Here is a 23,766-nt window from a genome sequence, read left to right on the forward strand (position 1 = left end):
GTCATGTGAGTTCAAGCACTCTGTTTTATAACTTGGAATTATCAGGGATTCAAGGATTATAAAAGCTAGAAGATACTGCAGGGGAGAAAAAAAAGGAGAGAGGAGGGAGAGGGAGGGAGGAAGGGAGAAAGAGAGAGAGAGAGAGAGAGAGAGAGAGAGAGAGAGAGAGAGAGAGAGAGAGAGAGAGAGAGATTGAGAGAGAAAAGAGACACACACAGAGTCAGAGATTTTCAAAGAATTGTGATCAAGGAAAGAAAAAAGAAAGTGGTTGTGGGTTGTGTCCATGCAAAGAAAAGATGGTGGAAAGCTGCTGGTGGAACTTAGTTACTAGAAAATGTCCCCAGCTCCACTTAAAAAAAAATTACAGGTCATTTGCCAAACCTTTCACCAGGGTCCTGGAGAGGATCATCAGTTCATGTTAATGGGAGCCAATCAATACGGTTGGAGCCTGCAGCCAGGGGCAAGAGGCCTGCTATACCCAGTCTTGCCAGGAGATGGCAGTGTTGCCTTACCAGGTGCCTCTTGGCTCAGGTGAACCTTCTCCACGAAGGGAAAGTTCTAGAGAGGTTCCCCACTTTTCTTTCTTCTTGAGTAACATCCTCTGGAGAGTTGGTCAGTGGTGTCCAGTCAGCATCCAGCCTGAACCTAGTGGTTGCTTAGGCAGTGTTCTTCCTGGTCTAACACAACAGGGGAGCAGTTGTTCCCTGGAAAGGAATTCTTGACTCTGCCTACCCACTACCTGTCTACCACTATGTACTGGGCTGGGCAGTGGATAGACAGTTCCAGGGGTATTTCCAAACTCTTTCCAAAGTACCTCTGTGAGTGGATTGCTTCTGTGGATGCTTTGGGTTCCAGCCCCAGTGTTATGTAAATAAGGTCCCCAGGTTAACTCACAAACCCCTGCTCATTATAGAAATAGATGAACTTCTATATAAATAAGGACAAAGATAGAATAGTTCTAAAGTTGTACTGTAAATTTTAGTTATTTTACATTTGGTTTGTCAGCTTTTTAATTTGTACAAAGATTTGTTTTAGACTTAATTGTAGGCCCATATTTCTACATGGTATGGCGACCAGAATCCCAGGCCACAGTTTGCATCTGCCACACAGATGGTCACCTAGCCTGTTACCATCCCTAACAAAGGGTCAGGATGTTTTTCTGCTCCTCCTTTGTAATTTGAAGGATGCCTGAAAAGATGTTAATCCGGCCTACGTGACAGGGCAGGAAGATAGGGCATAGAAACAAAATGGGCATAGAAAGGTGTGGTCAAAGGTGTGGACGTGACCGCAGCCATTTACCTGGTTACCTCGGAAACAGAAGGCTAATGAATTTTCCCCTTAGTTTATGTTTTGGTATATAAGGCTGTTTGAAGAATAAACACAGAGGAATTTTCAGGATGTGAATACAGGATTTTGTGAGGGATCACTGAGAATCTCCCTCCTGATAAAGCCATGTGAGTTGTGTCTTTAGTCCCATGCCCTTCCTCTGGTCCGGAGGAATAACTTAGGGCCCGGGCTGGCACCAAACCCTGACACTTAATTATTTATTTTGTGTGCACAAATATTTATGCACATATATGTATATGCACCAGTACACACCTGGTGCCTATAGAGGTCAGAAGAGAACATTGGATGTCCCGAAACTATACTGACAGATGGCTGTGAGCAGCCATGTTTAGCTGGGAACCAAACCTGGGTCCTCTGAAAGAACAGCAAGTGTGCTTGACCATTGAGCCATCTCTCCAGTCCAGCATTGTAAGTTTAAAGAAAAATAAACGAATATGGTTCTTTGTTTTGGCTAGTAAAGAGCATTAGGTTTAGTTAGGAGAGGCCAAGGAGGTGGAGCTTGCTGTGGACTACATGAAAGGGACATTCGGAGGCTTACATACTTATGACTAGACCCATGAAGTTCCTGGAAGAAGACTGTGGTCTCCATTTCATGTCTTGGTATGCTGGCTTCTTTTCTTGGGGTTTTATTTTCTTTATTTGTGAAACAGGAACCAAATGTGATCATGAATGCTCCCTACATGCTACCGGGCCCTTTGGAATGGTAGGTGGAATGTTCAGAGCTTAAGACTTTATATTGTCATTCCAAACTTTTGACTCTTCTTTTTCCTCAGCAGGAGTATAGAACTAGCCAGTTCCAAGGCTAGTTTTTCAATGAATGGTCAACGGGATGATGAACAGAAGAAAGAGAAAGGTGAGTGAAATCCAGGGGGATAATTTGATTCTCTCCTCCGCAAGTTTTGCCTTTGATTTCTAGAACACCAACTGTGCTTTTCCTTCTTGTCACGTTAACAACACTTGAGCGCTCTCCATAAACCAGACCTTGTGCTAAATGTTTTATGTGCATTCTTCCTATTTAACTTTTAAAGAACGTCTTAATAGGGAGGTTACATCACACAGTGAGTGCTTGTGTGGCCATCAGGACCTGGACCATCCACAATGCCCAGGGACTCCCATCCATTCTGCCAATGGGGCCTCCCTTCTCAGTTCACCCCAGCACAAGAAGTTTTTGTTAGCCTGACTTCATGCCAGCCTTGGTGTGTATCCCTCTGAGATGCAATGAGCACACTGTTGATGTGGGATTCCCCTCTGTATGCTGTGAATACCATCAGTTAATAAAGAAACTGTCTTGGGCCTGCACAGGGAATAGAGGTAGGCAGGGAAAGGCTGGGAGGAAGTAGACAGAGTAAGGGAGAAGCCATGTAGCCCCAGCCAAGACAGACACCTGAACTTTGTCCATAAGCCACTGTCACGTGGCAATACACAGATTAATAGAAATGGGTTAAATTAATATGTAAGAGTTAGCCAATAATAAGCTAGAGCTAAGGGGCCAAGCAATGATTTAATTAATACAGTTTCTGTGTGATTATTTTGGGGCTAAGCGGCAGGGAACCAACAAGCGGCCCCCTCCTCCAACACACTGTACTGCACAGATCTGTTCCTTTAGGAAGGTTGTGACCCCTCAGGACAGAGTCTCATAAATGGGACTCAGTGGACTCGGCACATAACAAAAGCTAAAATATTTTCATGTGTATGCACTGCCATTACTAAATAAAGTGTGGCACTTGTCCCCATGGGAATCTGAAAACATCTCAATAAGTTGAACCTATGACAGATACAGTAAATTGTTCAAAGGGATTTATTTGTTCAGTCTTGTTTGCCTGTGACTTTGAATTCAATAACAATCTTAAGACCAAAGGGCAAGCAGCCAATAGAGTCCTCCAGTGAGTTGAGAATACCAATGGATGATCGCATTGTGCAACTCCATTTTTCCCCAGAGTATGGGCGGGCCTGGGCAGGTGGAGCTGAGGGGCCTTCAGGGAGTGGTGAGCCTGGGAGGAGCCTGGGAGGTATGGTTATGGCCTTCTGGGCAGCCCCTCCTCTGCACTGGAAAGTTTTGCAATGTCCGGGAGGAATGAATAGCAGACTGACTCAAGACTCTGCTCCCTGGTTGCTGTGGATGTGTGGTAGGGAAGGAACTCAAGAATCAACTGAAACCGTGAAACAGCTGGCCTTGGGAAAGACAGCAAAACGTACCACTGTGCTGCTAGCTTCCGTCTTAAGCCCCTTTAAAACAACACAGCTATTCACAAACATTTGCCTACTCTTCCCACAAGATGCCAGCCCCATGCCATGTGGGGTGGTGCTCCTAGCCATGGGGTGGCTATGGAACACTTGAAATATGGCTGGCATAATTGAGCTCTGGACTTTGACTTGATTTAATTTTAGTGAACTAAGCCACATGTGGCCAAGAGTGGCAGACTGAGTCATGTTGGTAGGGACCATTTCCACCATCTTGTTTCGGTTGGCCAGCACTCTAGGTGGCTTCTACTTTAATGACAAGCTAAGCATGGTTGAGAGAGGAATCAGGAGCATCTAACTCACTTCATCTCCTGACTAGTGCAAAGTCATGGTTGACTTAGAAAAAGGGCATATGTGCTTATATAAATACATGCATATGGACACACATGTCTGTGTCCCTCACAGCTACTGCAGGGCTCCTTGCTCCTTTGTTTCACAGCCACAGATTAACCTAGAGGTCCTGATTGTTGTTGCTGTTTTAAAAAAAGATCTTTACTATTTCTTCCTTTTCCTGTAAGAAGACACTGATTGACTTCACTGGAAAAATGTTTTCTAAGTGTCTCCAGGGAATACCAGCATGCTGTTCTGCACCCGTCATTGCCCAGTTCGGTCTCCATGGTTGCCTGCTTTACATAGAGGGGAGAGGTACCACATTCCTGGTCCTTGGCTCTGAGGTTCTAGGAGGGCAGTGACCAATCAGGGAGAATCCCTCCATCTGTCGTTTCTGGGTGAGAATATCTCAGTGACAGGACAGCAAGCAACTTACTCCAATGTGCAAGGAGGATTTCAGTTTCAAAATATTTATTTAAATAAACTTTATGTGTATTTTAATTTTACAGGAAAGACACTGGAAAATACTGTACAACTTTGATCATTTATATATTCTTCTTTTAAAAAGTGACTGCTCTTTCTTTACATTTTCCTGTTCTTTTTTCCTCCTCCCAAGAAATCAAAAGAATCCACTGAACAATGGATAAACACCCCTCTGACCGCATCTGAGTGTAGACCAGAAGACCAGCACAGGGGACCCTTCCCCAAGTCCATGCCAGTTTAGAAGACTTCTTCTTTATGAATCCTCTTCTGAAAAAAGTTTTAAGAGATTTATTTTATGTGTACAAGTGTTTTGCCTGCATGTGTACACGTGCACCATGTGTGTGCCTGGCACCTGGGTCTTCGACAAGAGCAACGGGTGCTCTTGAGTGCTGAGCCATCAGCCACACTGAAGCCTCTTATGTTCTCCACTGATTCCCCCTCCCCAGATGGGTCAGGTAGACACAGGTCCTGAGCTGCCCACCCCGACCCCTTGACTGTATCTGTGGCAGCTCTGGGATGGTCTATGATGGGGAAGAGGTGCAGAGTCATGAGGAATGAACGAACTGGTGTGATACAGAGAGAAGAAGCGCTAAGAGAAGGATAGAAAAGAGTGAAGCAGGGAGGCAGGACACCAGGCTTTGCTCTGGACCTCTGCTCCCCAGCGGCAATGGGAGGGGCTTTTCACATCACAGCCAGCACCATCCTAGGTGCTCTACAAAGGCTATCAGAGAGGTTGTGACAGGAAGGGGTCAGGAAGTGGTGATCCAATCAGGGTTGGGACTTCTGGATTCCAGGAAATGGAAGCAACTGAGAATTGACTTTCTGGGTGCTGAGTGACAGGAACTGGTTCAAGTCCATTTGATCAGAAAGCAGTAGGTACACTGTGCCTGGAGACAGAGGCCTCGTTATGGCATCAGTGACAACTGACTGCTGTCTTAATTCAAATTGGCAGCCAGTTGTCACGGAAACCATGGTATTTGTGTGGTCCTTGATGCTGGTGATCCATTCTTGCAGACCGTTCGTTATCTGACATCCCATCTTTGCTGTCTGGCTCTACCTCTACCCAAGTCTTCTGCCTTAGGGTAACTGAGAGTTAGAGGTGGGAAGGACACCTAATGGGTAGTAATTGACAGAGAGGGGCATGTGGTAGGTGGAGAAGCCTGGCCATTGTGTGACATGCGGCAGACGGCCAGGTGAACTATAACAAGTTTCTCATGTGACAAAGAGGCAGAGAATCAGGAAGTGCTGCTCTGGTCAAAGAGGCCTGTGACATTGGGGTTTTGGAGGAGAGAGTGAATAAGACTGCCCTATCTGGTAGAAGACCTGGGTGTGAGAACCACCACTAGCCAGCCACCCTCCAATGGCCTGAAGTAGCATCATGAGTACCAGGTAACCCACGTGAAAAAGCAGAATACAGCTTTCCATTCCCAGTCTCATCACATTCAGGGGCTTTTCTTGCACTGAAATGTCATAATTTGAATATGCCATTAATTAGACAGTGATTTGCCACTTTTCTATAATGGTCTCCATGGGGGGAAATATTTAAAGAACTCCCCAGTAGATGTGCAAATGAGCTGTTAAGAGTCCAATCCATTTCCAAGTTCGGGATTTCTCTGTCTTTGTAACATGGCCACAGTATAATCAAAACACCGAATAGTTCGTTCTCTTAGCTGTAGCTTGGGGGAGGAAAGGCTCTCCTCCACTCAGAACAGAGCTTGTGGGCATGTCCTCAGGTACCAGAGGGCACAAATGTCAACACAACCCTGCTCTCAATACGTGGTCTCATCTTTTGTAGCAGTTAGTGGGGTATCTTAAAAGAACAAGTCACTTGGGGAGGAACCGTGAGGTATTACAAGTATAACATCATTGTATAGCCATCCAGTTACGAGTACCTACTGTGCACAAGATATTTGCCTGAGCATCAACATAAATAGGGATGAACGACTTTACAGTTTAATCTTCCATTTAAGCTATGGCTTCTGTATCCCACCTCCAACACACCATGCACTGCTACAAGTGCAGGGGATTGCTTCCAGCGTGTGCGCTGCTTTTGAGACAGGACTTGGGATGACCTTCCATCTTTCCTTTCTGGAAACTTTCATCCACACAGGACATAACTAGCTCATGTGGGGCATCTCCTTACCTGTTCTATGTGTGTATACATTGCAGGGGCGCATAACTACAGCCCGTTGAAGAGAATAGATGGGTTTCCACGGCTTTCTAGTAGTCACTGCCAAGAGCTGCTCATCACTGCTTAGGAAAGGGCACCTTGCTGAGTAGTTATGGGGTGATGTCCCCGAACGGTCTTGGGGGACCACATAAAACACCTGCCAGTGGTAATGAGGACCTTGTCGTGAGTTGCAAGCAAAGAGCTTCAAGTGGATTTGGAACTATACTTTAAACTTTTAGGCACAGGTGAAAGGTCAGAAGCATCTAGGAATCACTATCTATGTCTGTATCAATACACACTGGGGTGGGAATGTTCAAATGTATCTCCAGTAAAATACTATGTCGGTAGAGGAATAGGAAAGCACCCATCTCCAACCTGAATGGCATATAGACAGCACATAGGGCCTTGCATGGTTATTTAATTATCCATACGTGCCTAAATCTGGACTTGTCTTCCTTTAAGACATTTCTGCAAGTATGTATATTTTAGCAAAGTACATATTAAATGGCCACATGATAAACAGAATATACTATTCCATGTACCTGCTGTCCAAATATCCATACATACATACATACAATGGCTGTGTGTATATACTCAGACTCCATCTAAAGTGCATGTATACATGCTTTCTGTGCTTTTGTGATAGAGTATACCAGAGACAGTGTAATGCATGCTTGGGACTACAACACAGATCACTGTTTTTGGACGCAAAGCTGTCAAGACAGTGGAAGAATTGTTTATATGCTCCCGTCCATTGGGATGCTCAGTCTGACCTCTGCTCCTTGGTTGAAGTAATCTGTAGGCGTGAGTGCATCACTGTTAAGGTACCTCCTGAGTTTCTGTGTTTAGAAGGAGGCTGGGTTTGAACGGGAGGACACTTGCTCACTAGATAGGCAATGATGGCCTCTTCTCCATCTGGAGAAGTTTGGGCTGAGCAGAGATCCAGAGGTCCTCATCCTTCTTTTTCTTCTTCTTCTTTTTCTTCTTCTTCTTCTTGTTTGGGTCTGGCTGTTGGCCGCTCTTGGGTGGCCGGCTGCAGCAGCAATGGCAGCAAATGAAGAGGAGTGTAAGAACCACCACCAGGGGCAACCCCAGGATGACAGCTAGGCAGACAGTGTTGAAGATGCCCCTTTCGTGTCTGGTCCGGATGGTTTCCCAGATAGAGTTGAAGAAGGAACTATTTCTCTCCATGGTGGTGGGCTAGTGTGGGGCCAGAGGATCGCAATTACCTGGCAAGCCCTGGGCTCCACAGTGCTGGCCACTTGTAACTGATTCCTCTTTGGGCTTCGGGGTTGAGCATGCCACCAGGAGCACCTGGAGGGAGTAAAACAGACAACTCAAGAGAAAGGCAGAGGGGATGGATGTTCCTTCATTTTTAGTGTCAGTGGTTTTATGCTTAGAAAGGAGGAGGAATCAATGATTTGTGGAGCTTAGTGAAATCATATTGAGGCTCAATAAATAAAGTCCATGTAATGAGTCAATAACTATTAACCCATTCTCATAATGTACATACATGATATTGGGCTTAGTACAAAAAATTAATATTGTATCAGACTTGGTGCACACTAGGTGCTCAGCAGTTTTTGGACAGATTAATCAGTGTGCACCATGTGTTTTCTGGTTAATTCTCTCCCTATGTCCTCTAAAGTGATAATTCTCAATCTTTTCTCACCTGTAGTTCACCTGGCAGGTAGTGAACGTGTGTTTCCCATATAATAACTTCATGTATGATTCTATAGGAACATAGCTTATCATTTTTGATGCTTTCTAGAGCTTAAACACAAGAAGACATTTCCTCTTCCTGGCTAAGAGTCCTCAGTCCTCATCTTGCTACATCCCTGCCACTGGGTGCTTGCTCTTCTCCCCACTCCCTAGTTCCTCTACCTCTTACACCCCACTCCTGTGTCTGGTTCTCTATGCTCTCTGTCTTCTCCGTCTTCATCATCCTACTTGCTACTTCCAAACAAACCTTCCCAGTATCTTCCCTACCTCTTCCATTCCTTTTTTCCTTGGGGAGAGAAGCTTAATAGCCCCTGGGAACTGATGCTTGGGAACAGGCATGGGGCCCCTATTCCAAGCTCAGGAGACAGGGATCGTCTTCCTATTCTCGTATAAGTAGATTCTCTTTCTTTGTACCTCCTCCTCTCCACACATATCTTAGGGAGCAGCTCTCAGGTGTAAAGTCTCAGCGGGTCCCATGGATTCTGGAATACACAGGTTCTTCTATTCAGATATAACTTTGGGAACAGATATGATACAGAGAAATGGAGGAACCCCCTTGCTGTGTAATGCATTACCCTGGACTCAAATAACATGAATAATTGGTTTCTAGGCTGGAGACTTCTGGCCAGTTCTTTCATTTGAGGATGACAGATGTGAGGTCTAGACTGGTGAAGCTGGATGTCCGAGGCTACATGGCGCTGTAGGGGACACCCAGAGTTTTGGATAATAAACCCAGCATCCTCTCAAGGTTGCTGATAAGCAGAGGATGATAATGATGTGAATTATATTGCATTTCCCTTGGCACTTTGCTGACCAACGGGGTCTCCATAGGTCAACCATATAGACTTGAACTTACTGTCACCCAGCCATGGACTCCTGAGCGATTGGGGCATCTTTTAAAGTGAGCAATAGGGTGGTACTGTGACTATTGATGGGCGCGCCAGGAGGCCTGTGTGTATCCTGGGCTCCAAATTCTAGATTCAGGTTTGGTTCTGTTTCCTGGAGGCTGAAGTTGTACTCTATACGCAGTGGTAGATTACAAGGTGCCCTAGAGGCTGTCCTAGAGGAAGTATAATTCTTTGGCTAACATTATTTATAATTGTCCTATATACTCAGTAGCCATTTGCCCATCCTGGCTTCACCTGGCCTGTTCTGCTGAAATCTGGCCTCAATCCAAGTGGTATTATTTGTACAGGTTGGCATCTATTAGTGTACCCCATATCCCATGGTAACCAAAGTAATGCCACAAAAGTGCAACAATGATTTTAGCCCATTTTTAAAAGCACTTATTTTGTGCCCGGCATTGTTCTAGGCACGCTCTGTCTATTAATTCACTTCACTCCCACCGACTCATTGTTACCATGTGCAGCAAATGCTATCATTCTCCAGCCTTCAGCTAGCAATGGAGGCGTGAGTCACAAGACACATGAGTGGCAGAACTGGACTTACTCATTCTGGGACGTGTGGCTCCAGATCTCCAGTGAGTGAACTGTTCACAGGCATTGCTTCAGGCCTCCTAGTCCTTTGTATGGAATTAACCCATTTTTGGCAAGCAGCCCAGGATTTGTAGAGCCTTACAATCCTTGGCTGTTCCTCAGACTGACTTAAACATTTATCCCACTCTACTGTAGAGCAGTCTGCAAAGAGATTGATTTCCCAGTGTGAGACACCTCCCAAATGTATAAAGAGGCCCAGAAGAAAACCCAATTCCGTCCTAAGTGCAGGTTTACAGAAAGCGTAAGTCAAAACTAAAATCAACATGCAACAAAGTAAAAAAGACTCTGGAAAGCCTTGTCCTCTCACTGGGGCATTGCCTAGGTCCCTGGGAGGGCTGGAGGCACTCATGATGTGGATCTGCCTATACTCCATTTCGATTCCAAGACTCTAAGCTCCCTGGAGAGAAGCCATTGGTACAAGCCATAATTCCACAGCACCTCCCAGGCACACAACACACACACACACCATAACTTCTTATAACTCTTTTGGTTCATTTAGAGCAGTGGTTCTCAACCTTTCTAATGCTGCAACCCTTTAACACAGTTCCTCATGTTGTGGTGACCCCCTGAAACCATAAAAGTATCTTGTTGCTCCTTCATAACTGTAATTTATCATGGTTATAAATGATAATGTAAATATCTGACATGCAGGATATCTGATATGAGACTCCCAAGGGGTCTCAACCCACAAGTTGAGAACCATTGACTTAGAGCAAGTTTTCTGTTCTGTTGTGGGAGAATTTGGGTGATCTCTTCTCAGTTGATCCCAAGCATATCTGTCCTGGGACCAAGGGCTCCTTGCACAGTATCTGTGATTCATGTTCTGTGACACCAAGACCACAGTTACTCATAGACTGTTCTACACCAGGTGGTGCCGGGCTCTGCAAGGAGGAGAAGGGTGTCCGTGAGAGGAAGGACACTGAGTCATGAAGAATGTTAGGGCAGTTTCCAGCCACTTGGAAATTATCTTAAAGATAATAGGATTTTGACTGAGAACTGGGCAAAAAGGATATTTAAGCATCTCAGGCAGCGCAATGTCTAGAACGTGAATGGAAGAGCGGGCTGCTTTCCAATAGCCTGTAGCCCAGAGTGGGAGGGCAGAGACTGGGGAGCAGTGAGAAGGGCGAATGGCGGTTACGGTAGAGAATGGGCCTTATGTGGGAGCACTGCAGCAGTCTCTGAGACCCGAGCTGACATTAGGAAAAGATCACAGATCTGAGAGGCTCTGTAAAATATTGAAAGAGAGCCCTTTATCCATTTAACAAACATTTATTGGACATTTGATTTGTGCCAGAGTCTGTGCTGGGCATAGTAGATTCAGCAATGAATGACAAAGTTATAGTTTCTGACACCAGCTTTTAGAGCCCAGGGCAGTTATTATTATTGAAGGATTGTGTCATCAAAGACAAATATAATAAGCAAATTCTAACTTGGATTGCTTAGTTGGCTGAAATAGAAGCATGCATTTGAATTATGTGTTTATCTCAACGTCCCAGGCTCTCCTACCCTCTTTCCTTTGTCTTAAGCACGTCCATCCTGTGGCACCTAAATTAGCCTTTGAATAAATAGATTTCTTTTCAACTAAAGCTAAGTCAATAATTCACTTCTGCATTCTTAAAGGTACTTGTTCGAGTCAGCTCTCCACACAGTCAGAGAAATTACTCATTAACATTTGGGAGCCCAGTCTGGGGAAAATTCAATTAAAAGATATTCTTTATATTTTTTAATCTAAGAATTCTTGTCTAGGCTCCCTAGGTTACTTGCTGAGCTCCACTAATCTATAGCATTTCATTAGTATTTATGAGCTTTGCGTTATTGGTGTTTTCAGGAAACAATCAAATATCTCCTCAGTGGTATGAATGAAAAGTTAGGGCTTGCATGGGACAGTATACAAAGTAAGTCACACAGTGGGCTGAATGTACTCAGGAAAAGCCTCTCCTTTTGTTGCTCTCAAGTATCACTGACATAGGAACATCATTCATCTATTCTTGTAAAGTGAACAATAGGTGCCAGCCAATCTTCGTATTTGTGCTTGTGGGGCTGGGTTTGAAAGAGAGCGAGAATGGGGGAAAATTACCTTGAGTTCCCTAGAAACAAAATATTCTCAATCTCTCCAATCCTCCATAGTATCCAGCTAGGGAAAGAGATCTTTATTCACTGTTGTTTCTTCCCCAACTTCTTTCTGCCTGAGTATGAGGTGATGTTGGGAAACATAGGACTAGAGCCAGGGGATCTGGGTTTGAGCCCCAGATTAACCTACGTGACCACAGCAAGTTATTGACCCTCAACTACAAAATGAAGCTAATAAGCATCACACGGTGCTGTGAGGTCAAACAGTCAAGCCTGTTTCATGCATTTTGTAAACTGTAAACTATGCAAACATGATCCATAAAACAGCAGGTTCTCTCCAATAACAACAGGTTAATTCCGGCTCTGAGCTTTTGCTTCCCATCCAGAACCTCCAAGCCCCACCCTCATTGTTAAGCTCAAAAGCTGGTCCTCAGGGAGGAGGCTTTCAGTTCAGTTCCAGCTCAGGGACCTCTCGACCCTATGTTTGAAATTATGATGTCTTCAGCAATAGGGACTTACCTTCCACCTCTGGGAGGTAACCAAGGGCAACAATAATAGGTCGTATGTTTTGTAAATCTCTTGGACAACCTTGGCCAACAGCTCAAAAGAGGGCTTCTAATATCTGGTACTGGGGTTTTGTTGGGTGGTCTTTGACTCTTGGAGGGAGCACTGTTAACCCAGATGGAAAATTTTCATTTAAACTATATACACATATTTATGTACAGATGTGTGTATATTGTAGGCTTCTTGTTTTAGTGTTTTGGTAGATTGTTACTAGTATGTTTCCTTATGACTTGTTCAGACATTGTTACTGTTATGTTACCCTCCTTTATTTATTTATATGTTTATAAATATGTTACCTATATTTATCCCTGTCCCCATTCCTAATTGGTGCCCCTTCATTGTTCTCGTCTTTACCATCAGATTATTTGTATTCCTCTCTTTATTGTTCTCATACTCCCACCACAGCCGTGGTCCCTTTTAGTTTCCTGGTTTCTGTAGTTACTCTAGGCTGTGTACTTGCATCTGAAGATTTGGAGCTAGGAGCCTCAGATGAGAGAGAACACGTGACATTTGTCTTCCTGTGTCTGGGTTACCTCACTCAGTATGATCTTTTCTAGTTCCATCCATACAGGTTTGTACAGTTTCTGATTTAACTTTTCTTAACAGCTAAGTAGCTTGAGGAAGTTTCCAAAGGACGGAGGCAACCCAACCAGCAACCTTACCCAGCTATGACACTATGAACCACGCAGTGGTCAGCATGACACAATAAGCATTTGGGTGCAGTAGTGGCACACATACCTTGGTGGTAACCAGCAGTTTCCTATATTGGACTTAAGACACACTCAACAAGAGGGAAACCATGTTTGTACCGGAAACCTAGCTAACTACCTGGGGCTACTGAAGTCATGTATTTTGGAGGAGAACCCCACCCACTGCTTCACTAAACCAGCATAATCCCTAACAGAAGAGTTAATGACTCAATAGCCTTCTGTGGGCTGGTAAACAAACACTGGACTGGAAAATTGACTTGATTGATAACACCTATGGGCTATCAGGATCTGGAGGGGAGTTCAAAGAATAGTGTATCCTCCTAAACAAAGGAATTTCTCTTTCTCCAGAAAACATTCCCTCCTGACAAGGTGACCATCCCAGCCTCCTTTGGTAATTGTCACTTTGAAACTGCAGGGGGACTGATTTGAAGACCTGTGGGTCGTGACCCTTTGGGTCAAACAAGCCTTTCACAGGAGTTGCTTAAGACCATTGGAAAACACAAATAGTTACATTATGATTTGTAACAATAGCAAAATTGCAGTTAAGGAGCAGCAAAAAAAAAAAATAATTTTATGGATTGGGGTCATCACAACCTGAGGAACTGTTATAAAGGGTCGCAGCATTAGGAAGGTGGAGAACCACTTTTTCTTTTAAAGTATTTTATCTGGCCTGCATGCCAGAAGAGGGCATCAGATCCCATAATAGATGGTTGTAAACTACCATGTGGTTGCTGGAAATCGAACTCAGGACTTCTGGAAGAACAGCCAGTGCTTTTAACCACTGACCCATCTCCTCAGCCCAGGGAGCACCACTGCTGTACAGGCTGAGCAAGCTATGTTTACATATTACATATCTATGTATTATGTAACAATTAATAAAAATAATGAGGCCATGGATTTGAAAGAGAGCAAGGAGAGATATATGGGAGTTTGGAGGGAAGAAAGAAAAGGGGGAAATGATGTAATTATAATTTCAAAAGCAACAAAAAAATTTACAAAAAGAAGCCTCTAACCCCACTGAATGAAAGAGGCTTCACAAGGGGTTTCAATGTTTGCCAGCACCCTACAGGTCTGTGACTTTAATTCTAGACTCAGGCATCCAGAGACCAGAAGAGGAAGGTCATCTGGGGGAAACCTGCCAGTGTTTAGAGGTCTGTTTAAGTTCATAGGCTCACTTCAGGAGAGTGACTGCATTTGCAGGCCCAGTTCATAGGCTCAGGAGAGCGCCTGCATTTGCAGGCCTGAACCTTGCTACAGGCTTTGGGACCTGTGGGAGGGAGTACACGGGTGTGATTCATTGCTCAGAGAGGGTGAACTGAATCTCTGAGGGTCAAAGGTGGCTGCAGGGCTACGCCCAGGGCTGTGCTCAGTCTTGGGTGTGCTGTGACAGAGTGGGACTAAAATGAATGTGGACTCTGTAAAAAGGATGCCACGCAGGCACGAGAAAACAAACTGCAGAGGTTGAGGTGGGGAGGCCATTCCAGTTGTTTGGAGAGAAGAGCAACAGGACAGAGGATGACAGTATTGGAGAGGGTGGGACACAAGGCCTGGCTCAGATGTTCTCCAGATGTGAGGAGGAGAATTTACAAGACATGAAGATGAGTTCCTTGCCTCTACTTTTCTTCTTCTAGCTCTGGTCTCCAATGAGGAGTCTGAATGGGCGTGCACGTGTGTGTGTGCGCGCACGTGTGTGTGTGTAAATACATAAATACACATTTTTTTTTATACACAAAGAGGAAAGAAGAATCCCATCAAGAAGTTCCTGACTCCCACCATCTCTAATCCCTTATCCCACCTTGGCCGCCCAATCCTCACCCCGGCTCTCAAACCATGCACCTTACAAAATCCCTGTGGTTATGACATCACACAGTTCACAACGCAAGCATCTCTGGCTGTGAGGGAACAGAGTGGAGCCTGAGTCAGTGGTATTGCCTCTGCTGACCTGGGTTGTATTTTAGTGACAGCTCTTACCCTCTAACCCGGGATACGTAGGTACTCCCTAATTCATGGAAGAACCGTGTTGAACAAAACTGTTGGGTTGTGGCAAATAATCTGCATGCTGAACATTAAATCTGTTCCTGAAACCCAGTGCTTGACATTATAAAAATAAACATATTTCTCCAATGTAATGTACTGCTTCACATAACTAGTTCTAATAAAAGTTGGAGGCTTGTTCTTTCCCTAAAGCATGCATATGCGATATATGACTAGAAATTGATTGTTGAAAGAAAATAGATAGTGCTTCCCTCTAGAATCAATGCTACAATTATGGTTACAATTTTGAACAAAAATACAAATAGATCATCAATATTGAAATGTTTACGGTTCCTAGAGTTCTTAACAATGATCAGAGGTTACTTTGTTATAATGTGCTTCCTGGATTAGAAGAGCTGTGAGAAGGGTCACTGTGAGACTCCTGTAGTTAGTGAGGAGTCTGGAGTCCATTGCTGGAGGTCAGCCATGAACAACTTCCACAGTCAGAATGAGAACCTTCTTCCATCTTCTCAGTTCACTTTGCTAGACTTTCTCCAAAGAAGTCCTTAAAAATGGGCACCTATGAGGTGTCTTGTAAAAGCACACCTACGTGTTGCCTTTCTGGATGTGGGCCATAAGGCCTTGCAGCCCCTTTATATTCCTAGGGGCCATGGGAATGGTGCTGGTCAAGGTCCTCTCCTTGTTCTGCCTACTCGTATGGCCGGGGAAGGACAGCATGGGCCCAGGGACAGTGGGGATGAAGATGTCTCTGAATGAGTATGGGGCAGAACTTAATTGTTGTGGGAAGCCACTGAGTTTGGTCCCTGCACCCCCCAACCCCTGCCAGCAGTTAGCCCATTCCAACCAATACAGCTGACGAACAGCTCATATCAATATTGCTTACAGCACACGTATGCTGAGTTAGGTCTACAGTGCTCCTTGAGAGCAACTTTGGCCCAAGAATGGGTCACCTCAGTGCCTCAGACTGGTGGTTCTGAGACCAAGTGTCCTGGTTTAAATTCTGGCTCTTCTGCTCATTAAGTATGCCACATGGCAGGTCCACCCTCTCTCCCTGGGGCTCAATTTTCTCACCTGTAAAGTGGAGCTGACAGCAGAGTGTTTTTAGAAGTGACTGCACCAGTTGGTAGAGTATCTGTCTCCACATAGCATGATTAATAAGAACCCAGAGACAGATATTGGGGTTCAACATGAAGACCAGAAAAGCAAAACAACCAGACACTGGCTCTTAACTCTACCTCAGTTCGAAATGGCGATCCTGCCTCCAGGAATCTCAGAATGAGACTGTGTCTGAGAGTTGTCTCCCATTTTATATTCCTCTCTAGTGCTGGGATTAAAGGTATGCACCACTACTGCTCGGTTTCTATGGCAAACTATGTGTCTACTGGGATTAAAGGTGTGTGTCACCACTGCATGATCTGTAAGGCTGACCAGTGCATCTGTCTTACTCTCTGAATTTCAGGCAAGCTTTATTGATTTAAACACCAATGAAATATCATTACATCCTTTGAATCTACCTAGGCAATAAATATGTTGATTTGACCTCAAGCAAAAAGACTTGCTGGCTAAAATAAACAGACCCCAGCTGCCCAGTTAATGATGATTTTGTTTGCCCATTAAAATTTCAGCATGTTTCTGATATAATATTTTTGATATGCAAGAGACTCTGAAAGAGACTGTCTCCTCTCTCTCTACTTTTCCTGGGATATGGGGGCTCATTCTAACTATCTCTCTAACTGTTGCTTTTATCTCCAGTGATCCCAGGAATGTGAAGGGCATCACTTGGAGGCAGAAATACGTCTCTTCCTCCTCTTCTCATGCCCTCACCCGACAGTGCCGAATGGTACCCAAGTCACCTCCACGTGACACTATCCTTTACCGCCTCTTCTTCTCCCTTTTTCCTCCTGCCAAAGTACTTAGTGAGTTGCTTGTCCATGCCGATTTGCATCCTAGGCACTGCTCTCGACTCATGGACAGGCGAGATGTGACTGAGCAACTTATTCTCTACAGGGAGAAGACAATAGACAAGTGAGCAGAGAAATAAACCCAAGCGTGTCCTCTTTATACAAAGGAAATGATTACAGTGGCCCCTGCGGAGGTGATTTTGGGGGTGACAAAGATCCACATATGCACAGAGATATGAACAAAGACCCCCAGAAGGCAGGAGCAGCAAGGGCGGGGCTCTTCCGGGAGAAAGAACAGGGATGTCCAGGAGTGAGGGAGGTAGCACACTTGCCAAAGGTGAACATTTTCTAAGCAGGCCTTTGTGAGTGAACTCAAGCCCTGTGTGTGGGAAGAGGAGGTGCTAGGGAGAGGGTCCAGAGATGAGTGGTGTGCCCTCTTCAAAGCCACTGCTGTTGCATTTGTCCAAGTACTCAAATGAGTCTCTTGGTTTTGTTCCCCTCTCCTTTAATCTGTCAGAACTCTAAATGTGACTTGTATCCACTGCTTAACCCTCAGTGATGGAAACCATGCTTAGCACAGAGGACCTACTCCTCCTTTCATCCGAGCCTCATCTACCCCACTGGCATCTCCATTCATTGCTAAGTGCACTTCTGGTTTTCCCCACTGCAATGCTCAGCCACGTTCCATCTGTCCCGTGTCTTCCCCCCTTCCTCCCCTCCTCCATCCACTCCTCAGGTGGACTCCTGTCCGTTCAGGCCTTGTCTTGAGGTATGACTCTAAATCTCCCATTCCCCACGAAATGATTGCTTTTCCTTCTGAGTTTCCACAGAGCCAATTACCTACTAGAGCCCTGATCTCAATGCATTATAAATGTGTTTGCTTTGAAAAATTACAAGGATTCAGAAAAACGCAGAGGGTTATATAAGACTCAAACACTCTTGTGTTTGTTGACTTGTTTTTCATACTCACCTTGCCGGCTCCTGAAAACAGTGATTCTCACTCCTCTGTTTGGCCTGGAGATCTAGCTTTGTTCTTATCATATAATAGGTGATAATGAATATTTGACATGCAAAGGTATTCTGTGGACATTTAAACCAAGCAAAAGAATGACCTCATCATCTGGATTCTAATTCCAAAATACCTTCTACAACTTATCCACTTCTCTGCACTTCCAAGGCTAGATCCCAGCTCCCTGTTAACTGGGTTCCTGCAGTAGCCCCCTTGTCAGTCTTTCTGGTTCTACTTTTCCCTTGCTTTAGTTTGTTCTCGCCACATGAACAGGCCAGCGTGCACTCATCCCTAACTTATGCTCCATGAAGTGTAAAAGAGAAAAGCTATATCATATCCCACAGGTTACCCCCATCACCTGCCTCCTGCCTCCATCATCTGGTACCTGTTTTCTACCTTTTAGCCCCCGCCTTCATCATATGTACTCTGTCTCCATCATCCAGCCCTGTTTCTGACATTGTATTGCATTCCTTTCTGTTTCATTCACTATGTCCTATCCTGGGATTCTCTACCTGCTCAAAACTTTTATCTCTTTGCTTGGCCCATGTAATCTCAGAATTTGATATGAATTCAGGTCTTACTGCAAATAAATTTCAAATTTCCTGCAATGATACCTCAATAAGGGCCTTCTCCTGGCATCTTGTCTCATTGCCTTTGTAGGTTGACTCACTTTGAAATACTTCACTCAGATTCTTTCCTCTGTCCTCCTCGTCTCATCATCTTCATCGTCTTCCTCCTCCTCCCCCCTCTCTTTCTCTCATCCTTTCTTTCCCTTTCTCATCTCATCCCTAACTACATGATTTCCCCTTCATGGAGATATACATGTTTAAAGGCCGTCTTTCTCCTCTGGAATACAAGCCACAGGAGAACAGGGCCGTTCACCTGGCTTTTCTGTTTGAATGCCCAGACTTTGGCAGTAGCCATATGAATGAATGAACTTCACCCAGGGGTTCTGCAAAGAAAGGGGAACCTGACTGGACATGATTCAGTCGTTCAGGTCACTGGGGAGAAGGAACAGAATGGAGTGTGTAAAAGGTGAGCACTGATCGTAGCTGGACTTGGATGATAGCTGCCCAGCCACTTAGCACTGTCCAGTCAGATCCTCCAGCCATAGAATTCCTTTGAGAGGGAAATAATGACCACGAAAATTCCATTATCCAGAGAGCAGTTGGGAGTGTTGTATGTTTTATCAACTTCTCAATAATCACCTGCTTTCCATGTGCTCAGTTACAAAGGGCCCATTGTAGCCGGGACTTCCAGATAACAAGGGACCCTTCCTAATTACTGTCCTCTCTATTTCAGGTTCAGCAGAAAAGAAAATTAAAAAGCTCCATTTCACTTTGGGTTCAAATGAGTCAATCTCTCAATCAATCAAGTATTAATTAAGCCATGGTAGGACATACAGGGAGAGCCAGAGATAGCCTCTTCTTAAAGATGATACCAGGGAAATAATTAGCGAATGATTTAGGAACAAAGAAAAGAGTTTAAAATGGGCTTTATTTGGACCTTTTTTGATTTTTTTTTTGATTTTCTATGGTGGAAAAAAAAAACAGACGATCTGGAGTCTCCAATTCCTCTATTCTTTATTTCTGTCTTTTTTCCTCCCCTTCCTTTGGTCACCTTTTCACTATTTCCAAAGGGTCCGTGCCAGAGGCCCGAGAACAGCTCACCTCACTCGGTCCACTCCCAGGCACACTCCCTGGCATGCATGGCTCTCTGATTCCTTGAGACACCCAACTGTGCTCATGTGACAAGAATCTCCAGCCCATAGCAAGTCGGCAAGGTGCTCAGATTTACACCCCCGAGTTCATAAGGAAGATGTCTTCCTAACCTTCCTTCTTATAAGCCAGAAAATGTGTAGCTAAGGACTTTGTGTCTTTGGCCAGCATGGTGGAGGGTCTGGGAGCAGTCACACCCGTGCCGTGTGGTCAGCTTTTCCCTCTGGCTTACAGGGTGGAGTGTTTATCCATGGTGTAACAGCATTTGGCCCTGAGTCTGACACGGTGCGGTGCCTGGTGGAATGTGGACGAACAGCATCATCTGAGTGACTAACCAGAGAACATGTTTCTAGGTGAAAGGCATCAGGCGGTGTGCAAAGCACGCACTACAATGGGTACCTTAAAGTGACCCCGAGGAGTAAAAGCAGTGTAGTATTCTAGAACATCCTTTTATTAACAGACCATTTGTTCTGATCCCTGTTTGATCAGTTTTTTACTGAATTGCTTTCAAGGGCGTGTTAACCAGCTCCTAGGAAAGCAGGGCAGCTATGGTTGGCTCTTCTCTCTGCTATCTTGCTGCCCTTATTTCCATCCATTCCTGGTTCTGTCCCTCCCATCAGCCCCCCTGACCTCCAGGATCAAATTTCTTGGGGGGCTTGCTTTGTCCATCACTATCAGTCTTTCTCTTCTTAGTTTCAGCTACAAACTACAAAAACACTCACTTGTTTTGATTTGAGCCGGCTTTTGACTTAGATATTTCAGAGGGTCAAAGCCTCCAAACAGAGCGTTGGCAAACATCCAGGCACCTTTCACAAGAACAGGCGATGTAATAACTAAAATGCTACCATTTGCTGAGGTCTGACTAAGTGCACAAGTCTCTTCCCCTCTCCAACCGCCCCCCTCCTGTGTGTGATCAGGCCTTTATATCAATGGGGAGTTAAATGACTCAAGGTAATTCTTTCTATCTTCGTTGAGGAAATTGAGGCCATCAGAGATTAAGAAATCTGTCCAAGGCCATGGCTACCAAAGGGCAAGATGAGGTTTCAATCTAATCCCAGTGGAGCACATAGGTTCTGCTGCAGCCGCTCTTGTATGTGATCTCCATTCTCAGGAGACCAAGGACTTCAGTTTCTGGACCTTTTCTGTCAGGATGATGGTTTCTCACCCAGTAATCCCCTACAGCATGGTAGAACTTACACTTGTGCCACAGCCTATGGAAATATCCTGATGGCACTTAGGTTGTGATTTTAAAGGGCCTCATATTTTCAAAATTTAGTTTTATTCATGCACGTGTCTGATTGCTTGTGCGCCACCTGCTTTCAGTGCCCATAGAGGCCAGAAGAGGGCATCAGATCCCTTGGAATAGGAGTCACAGGTGGTGCTAGGAATTGAACTTAGGTTCTCTGCACCATGGCACCAACGCTCCAAACCTAACTATACATCAGCAGGGGGAGCCTGGATTTGAGCCAGGGATCTTTGGATTTGCTGTCTAGTGCTCTATCTCCTGATTTTTAACAAGACCACACAGAGCAGGAGGGGAGTGCAAGCCAATGCCACATATGTCAGAAGGCCATGGGCCTCTAAGGCCCACTTGTATTCCAAGAGTTAGAGCCGACACACCTATGCTTCGTTACGATGATCGATCACTTTCCCTCTTCACTTATATAAAATGCTCAGTTTTTAGCTAGCCCTACAACTGAGCTGCACTTACATGAATGCATCGTCTGTGGAGCTTTGAAGGGCCAGAACTCTCTCTGATCCCTGTTTCATCTAGTCACGTTCACTACCTGGTCCCTGGAGGCATTTAAAGCTTGTAGCCTGAATTATAAAATTCCTGTTGTAGGGACCGCAGTACCTAGTCTCTGTGCTGCCCTCTCTGTAGAGAGGGCCACACAGCAGCTGGGAAAATGTAAATGAGGATAAAGTGCCAGGCTGTCTGAGCAGCACTTGCCTCCTGGATGACAGAGCTTGGTCTCTGGTCCACGTGAGAAATGATAAAGATGAGGAACGATATCGAAGGAGGTGGTCCACATGCAGACATCCCTGGGCTCAAACGCTGGTAGAGGGGGAAGGGAAATGACTATGCAGCTAGGGGTCACAGGAACCAGGTCTAGCTCCTGTTCAGTTGCCTTCCATGTCATTGACCCCCAGCATCAGTGAAGTTTTCTGAGTCCTTGCTTTGTCTGAGAAACAAGGTATTACCTGCCGTGGATAGCCTTTAAGATTCTTGTAAGGAACAGACAAGACATTCGAAAAACACTGAGGGGGTGAGGGGGAATCGCAGCTGAAATGCCAGGTAGTGGCATTTTAAGGATAACACAAAAAAGATGAAATTAAATCTAGAATTGGAACCCCGAGCTTTTCTCTCCAGTGCAGCGCACTACCCTTCCCCACCACTCCTTCCCCAGGTCCCTTAGGAGACTCAGCCAGCAGGAGCTAGGCTTCCAAGGCCGAGGATCCACGGATACACACAGGTACCACTCCCACTTCTGTGCGTTCAATCAGGTCACAAAGTCTGGAGCCACCGTCATGGCAAAAGACCTCCATTACCCGGCTCTCACTTTCATTCTTTGCAAGTGTTTGGTGAAAGTTTGGAGCCAATTTTTGTGGGTGTGGTAAAGTAGCTAGGTGAGGTTTTACTTTTGGAAGTCTCAAACCTCTGAGGTCATCTGTGAGTCAGGAGTGGTTAGGGTGGGGCGGCACCACTTCTGTTCCATAAATAAAGGGAGCCTTCAGCTCCTCGGGACTCCAGCCACCGCTGCTTAAGGCTTCCAACTTATATCCTTTAGAAGGGGAAAGTATGTTTTTTTTTTCTTTTTTCTTTTTCTAAAGCAAGAGGTCAGCCAAACACTTATGTGATTCAAGGGCTCCTACACAGGTGGCAATTAAAAAAATAGACCCTAAATTAAAAGTTACATTTTTTTTAAAAAAAAAAAATACCAGAGAAGGGCATTTAGAGTTCTGTGAACTGCAGCACTAACAGAAAGACAGACTTATTTCTTCTTCTCGGTGATGACAGAGGGAAGGTTTGCAGGCTGGAAACTAATGGTGTGGCAAAAATATACAATTATGTGAGCTGAAAGCTGTACAGATAGGGTTCTATTTTCCTTCCCATTTCCCCCCTTCATTTAATGTTAACAGAAGCTCAAGGCAATTAAAAGTCAAATGCTGCCTTATTACAGTGTCGAGGCTTAAAACGCCCATGCCATATCGGGGGAATGAGCAGAAATACTGTCATTTCAGTAATAAGTCAGCCCCATGGAATGTATAGCACGGTGTGATGACTCGGTCACCAGGCTTTGGGTCACAGCCTCCTTTATCCCGGGAAACTGTGAAGAAGATGACCCCTCACCTGTCCTCTGCGTGACTGTAAACCCATGTCTCTAAGAGAGCTTGGAGACCTTTTCCTTGTGATCATTTTGATAACAGTTGATCAATGCAAAGGGCTTATATTATTGAGCTAAGATACTGAATACAACCAAGTGCCAGGCAAATAGCATCTCTTTGCCCTACCATGCTAGGACTCTATCCCAAAGATAGGACATTTCTGTAGTCTCAGATGCAGCTGCCTCCTTGTTAACTCTACCAGCTTCACCGTTTCCCTTCACCCCTTCCCAGATCTACCCTGCATAGCAAACAAGTGCTTTCTCAGGTCTGAAATGCCTTCCAAAGGAAAACACAATCATAGGTGTCCCCCTTAACCCAGGCTCCACTTTCTGCAGTTCTAATACCCTGCCATCAAAAATCATTACTGAGAAAATTCTAGAAATACACAATTTACCATTCTGAGGCTTGTCATAACATCCTGGCCAGTGTGTACAGCTAAGGATATGAATCATTCTTTTGCACTGTCTCCACACTGTCTATACTATTGACCTGTTACTCCCTTAGTAGATGCCTGGGTTATGAGACTGTCTTCTAAAGCATGGCAGTGCTATGTTCAAATAATTTTCACCTAATAAGGACTCATATAACAAGGGAACTGATGTTGGCCATATATATTGTATATT

General features: G+C 44.8%; 1 protein-coding gene across 3 annotated transcripts in view; it reads right to left on the reverse strand.

Moving 5' to 3' along the window:
* Nucleotides 1–4,372: 4,372 nt before the first annotated feature.
* Kiaa0040 (KIAA0040 ortholog) overlaps nucleotides 4,373–23,766 on the reverse strand; it is a 34,197-nt gene continuing 14,803 nt past the window's right edge. For 2 of the 3 annotated variants that reach the window (XM_048420792.3, XM_048420795.3), the window contains one exon: nucleotides 4,373–7,885. In XM_048420792.3, coding sequence (XP_048276749.1) covers nucleotides 7,457–7,762 — 306 coding nt within the window. In that variant the 5' untranslated portion in view covers nucleotides 7,763–7,885 and the 3' untranslated portion in view covers nucleotides 4,373–7,456. Of the gene's footprint in view, nucleotides 7,886–9,742; nucleotides 9,931–23,766 lie in introns of all 3 variants that reach the window. The other variant, XM_048420793.3, reaches the window with a different exon arrangement.

This window comes from Myodes glareolus, chromosome 5, assembly GCF_982192425.1.
Source record: "Myodes glareolus chromosome 5, mMyoGla1.1, whole genome shotgun sequence".
In the NCBI taxonomy this organism is placed as follows: Eukaryota; Metazoa; Chordata; class Mammalia; order Rodentia; family Cricetidae; genus Myodes; species Myodes glareolus.